At 42.0% G+C, this 17,369-nt stretch overlaps 1 protein-coding gene across 2 annotated transcripts in view; it reads right to left on the reverse strand.

Annotated features, from left to right (window-relative positions):
* stk32a (serine/threonine kinase 32A) overlaps window positions 1–17,369 on the reverse strand; it is an 86,244-nt gene that overhangs the window by 32,841 nt on the left and 36,034 nt on the right. For both annotated transcript variants that reach the window (XM_085797224.1, XM_085797223.1), the window contains exons 5-7: window positions 10,048–10,085; window positions 3,489–3,578; window positions 1,997–2,100 (exon numbers count right to left, since the gene is read on the reverse strand). In XM_085797224.1, the coding sequence (XP_085653350.1) occupies window positions 1,997–2,100; window positions 3,489–3,578; window positions 10,048–10,085 (232 nt within the window). The remainder of the gene's footprint in view (window positions 1–1,996; window positions 2,101–3,488; window positions 3,579–10,047; window positions 10,086–17,369) is intronic.

The following is a 17,369-nucleotide window of genomic DNA, read 5'->3' on the forward strand; positions in this document are numbered from 1 at the left end:
TCTCGAGCAGCCACTGGGAGCTACTGCTACAACGAGGCTAAAAACATAGATCAAATAAATTTATTCCAAACAACTTTTTCATGTGGCGGCTTCAGGACACTTGGGTCAGTACAGACGAGCAGTATGGAGGTATCTGGATGTTTCATAGTGTGTGTTTTGGACGATTCAAAAGTGAGCACTATCCGCCGCCATTACATGAAAATCTGTTGCCAGCCAGCCCCCCCCCTGGAACTCCAACTCCAAAAGTTCTCCAAACTCTTCCTTGACATGACGGTGAGTAGATGATTGGTGAATTATCGATTTTGGGTGAAGTATCTCTTTAAATGGTCTGAAAGCAGAAACACAATCTTGTGCCTGGCCTCATGGGGCAGGGTTGGACTGACAGGCACTGAGGGAGGGTCGGTGAAGTGACTGACAGGGCTGGTTAAAACTTTATGGGTTTCTTTGACGGGCTACCGGCCCACCGATGCGGCAGCCCACTGGGACTTGTACCAGAATGCCTGACGGCCGGTCTGACCCTGTCTGAAAGTGAAGCATGAATGAAGTGAGAAGTGGTCGGAGCTTAAGAGAGAGATAAGATGAAGTAAAGAGGGAGCTGAGAAGGGATCGAAAAGGTGCCTGGAGCTGGATAATGGTGAGCTGGTTCTCAATTTCTCAACAGCTAAAATATTCTGCACATCCAACGCCCTGAGAGTGATTTACGCTTCACAGACGGTCTGGAAGTGTGGCACTCAGAGAAAAATGTAGAGGAAAACCCTACGGAGACAGAGGGTTGATGTGAAAATGAATTATCAGGGTGAAGGTAATGGTGTTGTGCAGAGAGAGAGTGAGTGAGTGGTGGAAACAAGTTTGGGGAAAAAAGAGGAAAATGATGCACCCTCTCCTAAATGAGTGGAGATTGTACTTTAAAGGTAGAGTCTGTCGGATTTTCCTAAAAAATTAAATAAATCCTGCATAATCATCACCGATGGGCTTCTTTTCATGTGTGGTGGTGACTGTGTCTGTAAATGTTGTGTTTACAAACTACACTGAACAAACCTACAGACTCTACCTTTAAAGTACAGAAGCCCATCGGTGATGATTATGCAGGATTTATTTTATTTTTTAGGAAAATCCGACAGACTCTACCTTTAAAATCACAGGATACTGGACTTTTGGTGTTGGTAAGATGGAAAACATATATTTTAAAAGAGGTAAAGAAGGTTTTTGAGGTTATGAAAGCGCCTGATGGAGGACTGAAGATATTACTGTGGGAATGAGCTGTAATGCTGAACACATAATGGAGAAGTGATGGAATAAAATAACTGTCAACACCTTTTGTGGAGAAGGGTGAGATTGGATGGCAGTGAAGTGTTAGCAGATGATTTCAGGGACACTTAATGACAGCTCCAGATCAGTTTCAGGTGTTCTGGGTCCTTGTCGGCGTAGACAGAGGTTACTATAATTTGTGTAGTCATCATCCTGAAATGCGAGAGGAAAATTTCTGCAGCTGCAGCTCTCAGTCCAAAAGAATGAACAGACTGCTGTGAGGTGTAAAAAAAAAGGCTCGTGGGCTCGGCTTGATGGAGTGAGGAGATTGAGTAAGAAGCATAATGTCCTGTGTTTATTTCCATGACATCAGACTTAAACCCCTCCAGATGGGACCAGCCAGAGAATTAAATAAATAATTGAAAATCAATTCCAATTATATGCCTCTCGAAAAAACTCAGACTGTTTTTTTTTTTTCATTCTCCTGCAGCGATTGGTCTCGTACCGTGACTAAACATTTCAACATCTCCTCAGTAAGGCCATCTTAAATGTGAAATTCAATTATAGCTTCACCCTGTCTTTTGTTCTGTGCAGGCTCGGGACTTTCAGTTCGTCTGCGTTGCCTCTGACAGGACTTTTCTAGCACACTCTTGTAGGTGTCATATGCATTATTCACTGCAGTAAAGTGTGCCAGGCCAGACTGGAGTGAGCAGAGATGTGGACATGTGTGTGTATGTGTGTGTGTTACCTGTCCTCTTAGCAGCTCATAGGCTGTGATGCCCAGCGACCACCAGTCAACAGAGAAGGAGTAGCCAGGGTGAGATCCCTCAAAGGTCTGAAAGAGTTCAGGAGCTGATGGACAAAGAAGACACGACAGAGTTAATTAACTTTCCCACATTAGAAAAAGAAGACATTTTAATCACAGACAGAGAAAACATGACACAACTTCTCTCCCATCTCTCTGTTAAATTCATGTCTTGTAATTCAGACCTAGATGATTGTTATATAAACGAGTCTGGTTTTATTGAGGCACACAGCAGGACCGTTGCAGAGAAAAGCTCCCCGAGTATTAGCTGCTGATTTTTAAAAACTTATTTTGCCGTTGGAGCCGTCTGGTTAATGTCCACTGTTATCACAGCGGGGACGTTCACTTTCACTTCCTCCTTGGACTGTGAATCCCCTCATGAATTTTCTCATCAGTGCTCAGATGCAGGATTCTGCGTGTTTCACTTCCAGCTCCGACTGACAGCTAAAAAAAATTGAGACCTCATGTTGTATTTATGAGATTTATACATCATAATTACAAGATAAGGTCTCCAAGTTTTTTTTTGTTTTTTCTTTCCCTTTTGTGGATGTAATGTGCTTCTGTAGCGTCGCAGCATCTTTTGTAATAAATAATTGAGGAAACTGGATTTCTGGGAGGCTCTTATCAAATCCTTAAACTAGTTAGTGATGTTTTTTCTTCTCCCCCCTCCCTCCCGTGGAAGTGAATAATGTGTTCCGGGGAAAATGTTGTTCAGCTGTAATCTTGTTCCAAATGGTCAAGATGAATTTCCATTACTCATCCAGGAATACATGCAAATACAATACAAACACACACACATACACACTCTCTCCTTTACTGCAGCTTCGCTCTGAAGGAGGAAACAGTGCAGTTTATCTACTGAAGCCTCCGAGACAGACGCACTCTTTTACCAGAGTAGCCATGAATTATCCACTAGACCACAGTGTATTCACCTGAAATCTACTCACACACACACAAAACAAACACACTCTCTCTCACACACACACACACACACACACACACACACACTCATGCACATGCTGCCTCGTCGTTCATATCCCCCTGAAATCCTGTTAGCTCCTATCTGATCGGAGCTGAATCCACATCGATCTGATCACCACCGTGCACCAGAGTCACGAGGACGACCGCGGCCGTAGCTGTGCTGAAAACGATACGATCTACTCTACTCTCGAGTTTTGTGCTCACACATCAAAATCAAACAAATATGACTCAGGAATATAAATGTGGAGACAGGACGGACACAAAATGTAGGGGACAGTTTAAGAATTGAGCGTTTGACCTTCACAGTGAAGAAACAAACTGATCACTGAATATCCTCTACCATCTATCCCTCCAACAGTCAGTTTAATTACTTAAAATTTGGATACGCAAGTAGACAAACGTAATTTTCTCCAGTGTTAAAAGCCTCCTGCATCGATCAAACCTGTCGTCTTACCCATGTATGGCTTGGTTCCAGCAATGGACGTGGCTTTCAGGTCTTCTTTCACAATGGCTGCGATGTTGAAGTCTGTCAGGTGGACGTGTCCTATGGAGCAAAGAGCTTAACGTTACCTCAAAGTGACACAGTGTTTTTGTGTTTTTAATACACATTTACAGCATCTCAACTGGGGTGAACCCTGTAAATCCTACTGTAAGGTGGCACCACAGAGCTGTAAGAGTGTTTATGGCCGTCGGTACAAACTGTTTCCCTGGTTTAGCCTTTTCTTTTTTTTTTTTCTCAGGAATTAAAATTCTTTTACCACAGCTCACAGATCGCAGGTGTTTCTGCTTCTCCTGCTGCTTATGTGAGCGATAGAAATGCAAACGAGGATCAAAGGAATTTTTATGCACGACGCCACCCTCTGAAATGCTCATTTTTATATGTGCAGTTGTGATCCTAATGCTCTTACAGTACGTTGAAATGTATTAAAAGGTACCAAGTGTAAATAACCAGCGATGGAGTGAGAGTTGTGATGTTGTGATGCTGTGACGGGAGGTGGAGGAGCAAACTCAGTGGTTTTCAAAGTCAAACCACTGACCTGTGTCTCGCCGTGCTGCAAGATGGCCCAGAGTGTTTGCCATGCACACTGAGCACACACTAATGAGGTGTGTGTGTGTGTGTGTGTGTCATTCTGAGAGAGAATTTTTGCTGCAGACTGATTGTCCACATCCCACAAACACTATACAGTAAAGCAACACACACACAAACCTGCACAGCCATACTGTACCTGAATAATAAGAAAATAATAGCATTTTATCTTGTTTGCAAACAGATAACAGAGTGTGAATATAAAGAAGGACGGAGCAAAGAGAATTCATTTACACAAAAATATTGGGCCCTTTAAAGATAACAAAGCTGTCCGTGTAAGAAAACACAACGAAATTTACTTTTCTTTTTTAAATTCCTTCTCTGTTGTCTTCTAACTTTCCTGAAGTCAGATTTACTGTAGTCAGGGAGGAGAAAAGGAGAAAACTATTTACTCGTACCAGCTCGACTCGACTTTATTCTGGAGGTCGTTTCCATTACAGGATAGTACCGCCTTTAGAGTAGCTGGTTGTCATAGCGACGCCGCTTAATAGAATTAAATGAAATTTAATATAGACTGATCTGATCTCATTTAAAAACATTTCTTTATTGAAACGTAGTGATATCTGTACATACAGAGCCCCCGAGGCAGCGCCGCTGTTCTGACCAGCACAAACATGAAGCTTCACTTTACATTCAGACAAACTGATGCGGCTGCCTCAGTTGTTAGATCTCATCTGTGAAACCAACATTTATCCTCCAAAAGGAATTACATCAGCCAGCGGTAAATCTCCAAAGAGCTGTTTTTAACTTCATCTCTGCAGGATGATGACGGAGGTTGACCGGCTGATCGTCTCAGGAGACCACTGCTCTTCACATCTCCAAAAACATCAGTGCAAATGTCCAAAAGGCGTCATTTGGATAAATATTGGGGATCTAAACGGTTACTTTCTCGCATGAAAAGTATTTAAAGTGACAAATTAACTGCCATACAGCAGGAATTAAAACAGCTTTTAGCCGTGCAGGATGTTCGTGCATTGATGACACAGTGACGATTCTTGACCAATCAGTGGCCCACAGTGTTGCCACGTCTTCTTTAAAGTAGTACCAGGTACCAGATTGCAGGTACTTTTACCTAATGGAAACACAAATCGAGTCAAGCTGGTACCATGTAGTGGAAATGTGGCATATTATAATAATATTGAGTTACTGGGCAATATTTAGACATATGTATAATAATAATAAATAGATCATTTGGGAGCAGCGGTGCCCTTCACCTGCTCAGGTCTCACCTCTGTTGCTCAGTCTGGTGTGAGGAGCAGCACAGCCCTCAGATGCTTTTTAGACTCATTATTTTTAATTGTTAATTAATATTCAATGGTACCTGTAATTTGGAGTGTAGTTTCCCCCAGTGGTTGTTGGGCAGACACGGCACTGAGTCGGTTGATTTAACACAGAGGTGGACGAACGCTGCACAGAGCTGATTTTCTAAGAGATTCATCGATATATTACAACGATACTCAAATCTGCACTGATGGTACTTTGCTTTCTGGGTATTAGCCCTTCATCACCACGGTGGTGTCTGTGCAGTCCTTAGTTTGTACAATGAATGGGGGTAGTTAAGATTAAATTAAAAGTGGAATCCAGGGAGATAAAAGGCGTATTTCTGTTTCCTAAGTGCACGTCCTGTAGTGACTAGCAGGAGTCTGAGGAGGCTAATCAGCCTCTGTGATATAATACGTTAAAATTAATGGAAGTGTGTCAGGCCAGTGGAGCTTGAAAAATACTTAAATACTTTGTTTCATTCATTGAATATGACCGAGTTAACTGCTGCTGTAATGCTCTTTGATGCAATTGTTTTTTAAGCCTTCGTTACAGAACCGTGTTACACACCATCCTCTGGATTTTAAGCTGCTGTTGTGCTTTTTGTGAGACGGGCACTTCACCCTGCTCATGCATGTGAACTCAATAAAGATAACACACGTCAGATAGGGAATCTGTTAAAATAATATACTGTATGTATGTGCATAGTTCAGCAACAGTTCAGATCTAATGTCAGTGAATGAGATTAACCCTCCGTTTGTCTGCTCTCTGCCTGGGTGGATGTAGGAACGTGTGGCGGCCTGAGCGGCGGTGCAGCGTGTTTCCTGGTGGCTTAGTTATCTAACGTGTTTTCCTGGGATTACCTCCACAACTGTCCAGGTCTGATCCTGAGGTTATGTCACCCTGCTGCTGCTGCTGTGGCGGCGGCGGCAGCGGCTGTGGATCACTTCTTTTTTTAAATTTCTCCTCTGACAACGACAACAACAACATACTGTACTCATGCAAATACGTTTACCATAGGGTGGAAATTGATTTAGATTGACGTCTTATTGTCAGTCACAGTGACAATCTCATGTTTATTTCACTTTATTTTAATGACATAAACTCACTTTTGGCATATAAATAATCCGAGCCATGGCAGGGTGTTATTCTAGATAGATGATTATATTATTAGAAATAGGTTATATTTATTTATTAACCCTAACAACCCCACAGCACAGTCTGGTCCTGGGTTTCCAGGACAGTTTATCTATCTGATCCCATAATCCTGTTCTATAACACGAGCACCTTCATTGTTCATGTACTGTGGACAGATGATGCGTTAACGACCTTAAGTATATACTTTATAATTTAATTTACATATTATAATACCACAATGAACACGAGGGTCACCATTAAACTTAAAGCATTCCCAATTATGCTAATAAAGTAATCAATTTAAATAAATTAATTAGCTGATATTTCCATGGCAAAGTGCTCGTCTTTTCCTAACACATTGACTGATCTGATGTCAGTTCAGAGTCGTGGCACACTTTGTGCAACAACAACAACATACATCAGGATCTAATCAGATTTATTATGTAAGCCTCGAGTTTCCATCTTTCTAATGATTTTACTGTTACAAAGAGATGCCGCCATGACAACGACAACAAGGCAGGACATAAAAAACCTAGTGCATTGTCAATACCATATTAGCTCGCAGGTGTCCACAAGGACCGATTAGAGTCTGCCTTTTTGTTTGTTTGTTTGGTGTGTGTGTGTGTGTGGATAACCTGAACAACAGGCCTGGTGCAACTTCCCTCAGCATCTCAGGAGCTGCGCCGGTTAACAAAGTGACAGTGCACGTGCATGAGTAAATTGTTTCTCTCTAAATGAAAAAGCTCCCAGAGGAACACGGGGCAATTCCAGCTCGCAGAGAGAGAGAGAGAGAGAGAGAGAGGGGAATGAAAAAAAAAAAAAATTGACATGGTGTGCAGAAGCACAGAGTCGGCTGACTCCCCTCTGATCGCTCATGTTCTTTTAGACGTCAGTGGAGAGGTGCACTGCAGGTCAGCACGGGAAAAAACTCAGTATGGAGGAGTGCTTATTGAGTTTGAAAGGACACACAAATACACACAGAAAACCACAGGTGAGTGTGTTGTCCTTTAGAAATCAGGTGGAGGACGACAAAGCTCCTCTCAGTCTGTTTGTTCTCTTTATCTTCCTTTCTTTGTCTTCCTGATTCCCCTTTTTTTCGACAAATCTTTCTTTCCAGAAATGTTTGCTCATCACTTTCCTCTTCTTCTTTTTTTTGTTTATCTTTTCATGTGTCTCTCTCTCTGTCTGTCTGTTCTCAGCCCCCCCCTCCTCCCCCCTTTCCTTCTTTCTTAGTCTGCCTACAGTGTGTAGTGACAGCCGGGCTGCCATCCCACATTTCCCCCTCAGCTCCCTCGAGCAGCTGCACGGCGCCCTGTGAAACCTTCAGGACTTTTCTGGACGAGAGCATCTGTGTGTTCTTGTATATGTAAACACGGCATATGGCCCAAAAGTGTATAGAAACTTTTTACTTCCAGCTACCCTCCAAGAAATGTTATAACTTTTGATTATTCACTGACTCAAACATTATTTCACTTACAATGATTTTTTTCTGTCTCTACTGTATCTGAGGCCTCTGAGACTGTATGAATCTGAGAACATTATGGTGTGTTCGAGTTGTACTCGGATGTCAGAATTTCTGAGCTCTGAGTTGGAATTATAATCTTGAACGCATCCTGAAGTTGGATCTCTGAATCTCATTAGCACTGTTCAGTTTTTATCCCTGGACATTTCCGTGCACTGTTTCTAAGTGTAAAAAAAAAACGCCTGAAAAATAGTATTGCTAACAGTGGCTAACAGCTTATGGGCTGTTTGTTTTGGTGCGCGTTACATGTTGAGTACTTTTATTTGTCAGAATCTCTTCTGAAAATTTTCTTGCGTCCAAGACACTTGTTTCTCATAACAAAAAACATTACAAAATATAACACAATATAACACCAAACAAACATCAAACTAAATATCACATCAGACAATAACAAAAACATTAGAACAATATAACACAAGACAAACACTGACTAACAGCTATTCAGGCTTCAGCTATTTATTATTATTATTATTCAGCTATTCAACATTTGAACAGACCAAGGAATAAAAGAGTTCCTCATATTTAATCTAGCTATAGATTGTTTTTGTTGTAAGTTTGTACGGCTTATGAAGTTGTTTGCATTGAAATCAAACATTTACAATTATGAAATTGTTATTTTTTCATTTAGTTAATTAATTCATTGGCCAATTTTTCCAACTTCTGTGTTTCATTTTCAACTGAAAATCGTCATTCTGAGCTCCGACCTCCAACGTAAATGGAAGGCACCAATATCAGTGCTTCATCTTTCTTGTTCAATTCCCAACATCCTTTTTTATTACAGCATGTGTCACACTTGAACCAGGTGTGAGTTCATGGCGTGTTTCTCGTGTTTTGAGTATGACCCAGATCATCAAGCATATGTCATCTCATCTCATGTGTTGAACTGAGCCTGTTTGTCTCGTGTAGTTAGGAGACTCTCTGCCCTCCGATAAACACATCAAGCTTGACGTGGAGCTGCCATCTTGAAAGGATATATCTATCGGGTCTGTTTGTTTATCCTCGTTTTGTTTATTATTTCCCAACATGCCAGTGTCTGCAGATAAAGCCCTGTCCATAAAGACCTCGGCAGCTCTCCTGTGTTGGGTGACAGCCAGGCGTCGCATCCAAATCCCTGCTGCCAGGTCTAAAATCTTTTGGAAAGCGTTTCCTAGAAGAGAGAGGCTGTTGTTGTTGTTGTTGGGTTAGGGTTAGTGTAATGTACCATGTACAATACAGTCTGAGGATGTGTGTCTGGATCATAACATGAAGTTCATTAATATTCCTTTTGATTAACATACTGATGAAGGAGTTGAGAGTCACTCTTAATGTTGCCGTGATTTACAATCAATCCCATCTCTCACCGACACACACACACACAGACACACACACATTAATCTCTCTCCCTCTTTTCTTATTACATGTTTGCGGCAGGCTGTTTGTGTGAAGCTGACACTAAAACCTATGATGAGTCTTAATCAATCACTCAGATTCAGAGCAGGATTTTCCCCTTGGAGTCATGATGAATAACACCCTGTCCTCCACGCTCCAATCACATCGCTCCTTCTTATTCCATCCCATAGTTCAGAGGGGAAAAAAACACAATAGAAGTGTCTCGGTCCTTAAACCAAGGCAGACAGGACAGGAAATGAGAAGGAGCTTGTGCTCTCCTTCCCCCTCTGTGCTGTGTTTGTTCAATTAAACCCAACGTATGAAGTATTTTACGACTCTGCGCTCCGAGGCCGATCCAGGCAGCGACGGAGAGACCTTCCTCTGAGCTCTGAGACGGGCTTTGATCTGCGCCGACTCGATCCCAGAGGTCGGAGGTTCGGTAAAAGAAAATCCTCAGTCAGAGACAGTGAAGTCTTGAATTTAGGAGTCGAAGTCATGTTAGGTCACTGCGTGAGTCGAGTCGAATATTATTAACACATGTCAAAGAAAATGATAAAAGCAAATTAAGTCTTAATGCACAGTCCAACCCATCACTCCCATGTGAGTGAATTAATAATATACATAGAAAAGGGATCCTACCGTGCTCGTCCAGCAGTATGTTGTCAGGTTTGATGTCTCTGCAAGAGAAAATAGACCGAACAGAGGGATTAGTATGTGCTTTTCAGGAATAGATAACATTTGCATGTCATTTCTGTATAAATATTTGAACAGTATTGTCTGGGACAGGGACTGAAATGGGATTTGCAAAATCAGGATTATCGGAGAATTTGAGAATTATTGGAGCGTAAGGGCACTAAGTACTAAGAGTAAAATATGGAAAATAACAATATGAAAAGACCAGTTTAGGACAGTTCGCTTTTACCTGAGACACCTGAAACATCCCTGATGTGTGTAGCTTATAACAGTTACCATAACACCAAGAAGACCAGTGAAGCACCACAGTGACAAAGGACAGCTAGTTAACATACATGCACTTGGTTCATTGTAACTCCAACTCGCTCCTTTTTATATACTATATATATTTTTAAACTTAAAACTCAAACATTTTTTGACTTTGACACTTGAGTTCCGTCTTTGCAACCAGTTGTGTTGAAGCTGGAGGTTGGAGAGGAGTTTTTAGTTGCTCAAACTTTCACAACAATTGAGGCCTCGTCCACACATAACCGGGTAATTTACTCTTTAAAAATGCATTGACCAATCACAGCATAGCATAGAAGTACCAACCAGAGCATAGTTCCTGTCTGTTTTTTCTATTTTGTGTTGTAATGGGCCGTTCGAATGCTGAGTCCATTACGTACACAAATCCACTACTAAATGTAGACGTGCGCCGAGTGCACAAAGCGACACCGTACAGTAGATGCGCCACGGATGTAAACGCACCACATGTCACATGATCAGAATGAATAATTAATAATAATCAGCTCTGCAGACCTGGTTCTCCAAAACCCAAAACCTCTGTTTTCCTTTTCCATATATAAACGCAAAATTGCGTTTTTAAAAGTTTGCTCCACAGAAAGCGATTTTGGAAATATCCGTTTTTAAGGACCAAACATAGCATTTAGGTGTGGACAATCGGCCCAAACACATAGAAAAGTAGCCGTTTGTGTTTATAGATAAATAGATAGATCGATTGCCTTTATTGTCATTGAACATGATTTCAATGACATTTGCGTTGCTACCCCACGTGGTCCAACTTATGATCACATGTAATACCACAAGACAAGTTCAGCTGTGGACGAGGCCTGAGTCTCATCATAAATCTCACTTTGTTTGCATTTCCACAACCTGCCTCCATGTTAATGATCAGGGACTCACTGGAATAAATGAATCATTCCTCAAATATCTGTTCACATTAGACAAGTAAATAACTTCTGAATTACAGTGACCGCTCCATTAGACCAGTCACAGGAAATCTATGTATATATTTTATACGTATATATTAACAACAAACTGTATCAAATCCGACAGTTGGTGTCAGACGGAGATGACGCCTCTGATCTGTGAACATTAGTCATCACAGCCTAATCAAACTCGAGTACAAATCTGCTTTTAAATATTACGCTACAAAGATCCTTGACTTTTTTTCCGAACCTTCAATAATAAGCTCCATTCAGCTTCAGTGTTTTCTCTGCGCCGCACCTCCCACAGTTCACCTGTAAATAAAACAGCGTGGGTGGTGCTCTGATATCGTCTGTACTGCCGATGACGTTGAAGTTTCTGTAGGTGGCACTCTCCTCTTTGTCTGAGGTTACATTGCTCATATTAATTACCTACTTAGTCCAAACAAAACCACTTTTTTTTTTCTTCTGCAGATCATCAGGATGTGAGCAGACAGTAGGCTGACTTATTCGACAGTGTTGAATCATTTCACTTCAGTGAATGGGGCGGGGGGAACGGACATATAATACATTAGATTAACCTTAAAATAGCCGTGTGTTAGTGGGTGTGTGTGTGATGAAAACAAGTGGATGTGTAATTAATCAGCAGGCTGAGCTGTGGGAGGAGCTGAGACACCTGAGAAGAGGAACAGGTGTGAGCTGAGGCTTTTCCCACAGTTACTCATCTTCTGTTGTACTTTATGTTTTTCTGAAAGATCTTTGTTTCCTGGCTCCTTTTCTATATTTTCATTTCTTTTTCTTGGATGCCTCAAAAATCTAAATAAATGCATCCAGATGGAAACAGTTTCTCCGCAAAGCGCTGGAAGCTGAGAAAGAACCAAAGTCTACTGAAACATGTATTATATCTGTTCATAAGGCTTCAAAAGATTAAATTAGAGAAATTATAAAAAGGAAAATGTGACAAAATGATACCTGACTGGGCAAAATTAATACTTTCTACACACTTTCAGCTCTTTCACGTCTTTTTTGTTTTGCTCATACAGTATTTGTCTTCAAAACACCAACTAAACTAATACATTGCGGAGGATCCATTGACTGAAACCACACAAAGTGAATAATATGAACTGTAAGTATCCCAAACTGTTACGGTGACATAAAGACGCCACTGGACAAAAATCAAGGTCGTTGATGTCAGATAACTTCAAAGGAGTTCGCTGCCTGACGACTTCCCTTCCAGACATTTTTTTTAATTCAAAGCAACATAATTCACAAACATAATAATCTCCTCATTTCCTCGGCGTCACTGATCCTATCTGTCCTTGACACCCGTATGCTCCCTTCTTGCTCAGACCAGAACATCATCATCTGTGCCACTTAGGGGGCCGTTCAGACGTGGCTCTAACAAGCTTGTCGGGTGAACACGAACGCCAACTGGGCCGACTATTTCAATCTTATTTCATTGTACTGACTGTGCACAGTACGTTGATTCGCTCAGCTTCTCTTTGCTTCATTCTCATTCTCTCTCAATGACGACAAATCTGTCCGTCATTGCACAACTGGCCTAAAAACAACAGCGCATTTAGTCGTTGCAGATTGAAATTACTGTGCATCTTCATTTGCATATAAAGTAGGAGGGGAGATCCAATCATCAACACCAATGGAGACTCATTTTAATAGCAGGTGTGAACTAACACACTTTTGATTGGATCATCAAGAACACTAGCATCAGTTGCAGGTATTGAACAGGACATACATAATATGTGCTTTTGCAATTCAAATGCACACTGTTGGACTGTCGCCTTTCAATTGTATTTTGTGATGTGTGTGCGTGTGTGTGGCTGTAGACTTGAACTCAAAGAGTGCGAGGGTACAGAGTGTTCCCAGCTTCTGTCTGTTCTCCCGTCGGTGGAACGTATCCTCACAGCTTTGAAAACGCTTTGAACTGAAGAGACGATATTCAATATTCAGCTCCCTTCTCAAATGTCTCATTTGTGCTCGTCGATCAGTGAATTTCCACGCTGCTCGAAATTGACATGAACTTTACCGAACGACGACATTCGAGACGGTACCTACTGTGCGCACATTAGCAGGGGATGATGATGTCACAGTGGTATTTCTAAGGTGCAACTGTGTGTGTTTTTTTTATTTTTATTATTCATGTAGGTTGATGAAACCAAATTAAGCAGGGTGGGGTCGTGTATTTTAGATGAAACACTCTGCAGATCTTAAGTGCGCAATAGTAGCAGCAAAAGGAATCAAAGTGAAATGTAAATGTGTTCATGAAAGTTGTCAATCTGCAGTGAAAACTGTGGTTTCTTGGTAAGAACACACCCCTGTGTTTCTGCTGAATCACAACAGGAGATGGAGATGGTGGCAGCACCAACAGCTCACTCACTGTGCCTCCTCAGTGTTAGAGCTTGTCTCCTCTAATTAGGTCTACTGCCCTGTAGGAACCCAGCTGCATTTAGCATATCAAAGGCCATGTTCACCTGCGTTTTTTTTTTTTGTGTGTGTGCGCGCGCGACTGCGTACGTGTGTTTGTGCAGCACCCTCTCTGTAGACAGAGGACAACCTGTAGCACGGGGGCTCAGCTCTGGGTGGATCGAGTGGCGGAGGCTCAGGTGCAGATGAGAAAGGTCGGCCATGTAAGCCTTAATTAGCTGACATTTGCCTCAAAGGCTGGCACTAAAGAGGTGGGGGGGCATGTGTGGCTGCTGGAAAAAAAAAACAGGCGGTAAGTGAGAACAAGGAAGCTGCTTTTTATGGCTAAAGGCCACGTTTCCATTGTGAAGCCACAGGACAAGAAGACGACGACAAAACAACAACTGGCTCCAGAGATAAAGCAGAGCCTCATTAGGAAGTGGCGCCTGTTAAAAGCCAAGCTGTTAAGGTGAAGGTGATGATGATGACCATGACTGACTTGTTCCTCCGACAGTGGACATTAAAGAGCGACTTCACCCTCTTTCACATTTCCACACTGTTGTACAGCAGCGGTACTCGTCTGAAACATTGGTGAACGTTAGCAAAACCTCATGTTGCACACTAATATATTCTATACAAGTCCAAAAAAGTTGATTTTCTAGTGTTTTTAATTGAGCTGTAGGAGCATATTGATCTTTAAACATGTGATTTTTGTCTATAGGTGATATTTGCTATAGGTGATAAGTGCTATTCATCAATATTAGCTACATAAACCCAAACAAACAAAATAAACCTCTCATATCATGAAACATAAAATTGTAAATAAGATTTTTAACCACCATCTTAAATAAAGAAGATTTAATTTTGTTTCTGTTCATTAAAATGTCTAACTAATGTTTAAAATCAAGATGTCCTCAATGGGCCAGACTCTGTACAAATACAGGTTTTGCACTAAAATGGTCAATAATTCATAAACCTGAGAGACTCATGTGACCCACTCTAACAGTCACAATCAATACTCAGTTTCTGTGTTGCATTCAGTTAAATGATCCATGAATTAAATTCAATTTCCCTTTCATAGAAGCCGACATAAAAGAATTACCCAGCAATTACCAACTAAAGTCTCGCTATCAAAAATAAAGTGATAATGAAAAGTAGGTCAGACTACGTAGGAGCCCCAGGAGGGGTTCACGTGCACCCCCCTTATTTTTTTTTCTAGTCTGGATTTTTTGCATCCTTGGAACCTCTAAAATAGAGATTTGGGTGATCCCCGGAACAAAACCTGTCCAAAATGTGTTTTTTGCAATGTTTTAGTACCCCTATGATACCTGTGGAATTGTTGCCAGGAATGCCAGTCAGACTGTCTTTCAAAGACTGTAGCACGCTCAAATTTCGAGCGAGCCCAAAGATAGACATATCAATGTATTCGGGACAACCTCAGGTTTCCAGTGTGACCAAGTTTGTTAAGCTACCTTGTCAGAAAGGGAGCTAAAAACCTAATGATTTAAAGTCAGATGAAAATTTTGTGAGGGAAAAACAGCCATCTACATGTTTTCAAATGGTCCCTTGACCTGTCACCTAGATGTATGTGAATGGAAATGGGTTATATGGGTACCCACAGGCCTCCCCTATCCAGACATACCTAATTTGTGTGAATCTAATGTAGTTTTGGGGGAGAACTATGCAGTAATTTGCATGCAGTAGCCTACAAATATGTCATTTTCGCCTATATACAAAATGGTGTATTTGACTATTTCTGCACACTGGGGGTTCATAAACAGTCACAGAATTGCGTGAATTGGGTATGACTGGATAGCTGAGATGCTTGTGCATCCAATCAGCCTATTCAATTGTGATTTTAGTCCATTAAGTAGTGTATTGGCACAAATGGTGCTTATTGCTTGTCTTGAGCAATAAAGCCGATAAGAACAAGTTGGGATTACATGTTAAACAACAACCCCAGGCAAGTGTGGGAAGGCCTAAAACACATATTATCAGGGCAACATGGCTGGGTCTGTAAGGTCATTTTAACAGAGGAGCTAAACCACTTCTTTACCCGCTTTGAGAAACCCAAAGCATTCCAGCCTCCCACACACCGCTGCCCATAGTTTCCTCTGAGCATATCCACGGACACACTCTCCCTCAAAGAACATCAGGTTCACAAGTGTGTTTAAGTCAGTGAATCAGAAGACAGCTGCTGATCCTGACGGAGTTCCTGGCAAAGTATTTTAAGTGTGTGCTGATCAGCTGTCTACTGTATTTACAAAAATATTCAACCTCTCACTGACATAAGCCACTGTCCCTCACTGCCTGAAATCAGCCACCATAATCCCTGTTCCCAAATCCACCACCATCAGCGGCCTCATTGACTTCAGACCCATCACCCTAACACCCGTGGTCACTAAGATCTTTGAGAGGCTGGTCCTAAGGCACATCAAGGACCGCTTCCCATCAGTTTGCCGACAAGACAAGCAGGTCCACCGAGGACGCTACCTGGAACATCCTTGGACTTCTGTTACAAATACGAATACAAATTACTTTACAAATTAATTTGTCTGTGATCGACCATTCGCAGAAGAGTCTTCTGACAATTTGCAGAAGAGAAGACTCTTTGTAGCTACCTTCAGCCTGATGGCTTTCTTCGTCCTGCAGTGAAGACAGAGGAGCCGTCCACCACCACTGCGTTCCTGGTCCATCAAGGTGTCATGAAGAGGATGATCCAAGTTATTCAGAATGGCCTCCTCCATCTTCAGTGTGCATCTCTCCACCACATCCCCCAGTGAGTCCATCAGGGAAACGTCATTGAGGTCAGTGCCTCAGGATGTTTGGCCTGTATCCTAGCAACGACTGCATGGAAAACTTTGCATTGAACTTGAGCAGCAGCCGTTGGTGGGATGTACACAATTGTTATGATTTTGAAACAATCTACTTTCTGAGTCCAATATCTCCGGCTCATCACTCTTGATGGGCAGGGAGTTGACATTTCCCTTGATAATTGACGGCAGAAAGGACCCAGTTCATCTCCACTTCCAGGCCTTTAACCTTTACTCCACTAGCATAGCAACCACGAAAGCACATCTTCATCTCAGCTGGAATAGGGTGGCATCCTCCACACTTACTCAATTTTCAGGGAAAGTTAAGATGCTTTTCGACTACAGCTCGGCATTCAATACCATCATACCAGACAAGCTGGTCACACTAAACCTCCCTCCTACCACCTGTGCTTGGATTAAGAATTTTCTTTCTAACCATCCACAGTCTGTTAAAGTTGGTGACAAGAGCTCTTCCATCCTGACTTTTGGAGGCACAAGACTGACCCCCCCCCCCTCCTGACCTTGCGGAAAGGGTTTCCACCTTTAAGTTTGTAGGGATCCATATCTCAGAGGATCTATCGTGGTCAGCTGACATAACTGTCCTCGTCCAGAAAGTCCAGCAACGTCTCCCCCTCCGAGGGTCTTGAGATGGAACAAACTGCAGGAAGACCTTCTCATCTCAATTGAGAGTTTGCTGGTGTATGCCATGCCATCTGTATGGTATGCTGGCTACACTGTGACTGACAGGAAGAGACTGCAGAGAGTGATAAGGTCTGCAGAAGAAGTGATCAGCTGTCCACCTCCCTCCCTGGACTATATTGCTAGCTCT

This window comes from Trachurus japonicus, chromosome 14 (genome assembly GCF_045865225.1).
Source record: "Trachurus japonicus isolate A0001 chromosome 14, Traja_1.0".
NCBI lineage: Eukaryota > Metazoa > Chordata > Actinopteri > Carangiformes > Carangidae > Trachurus > Trachurus japonicus.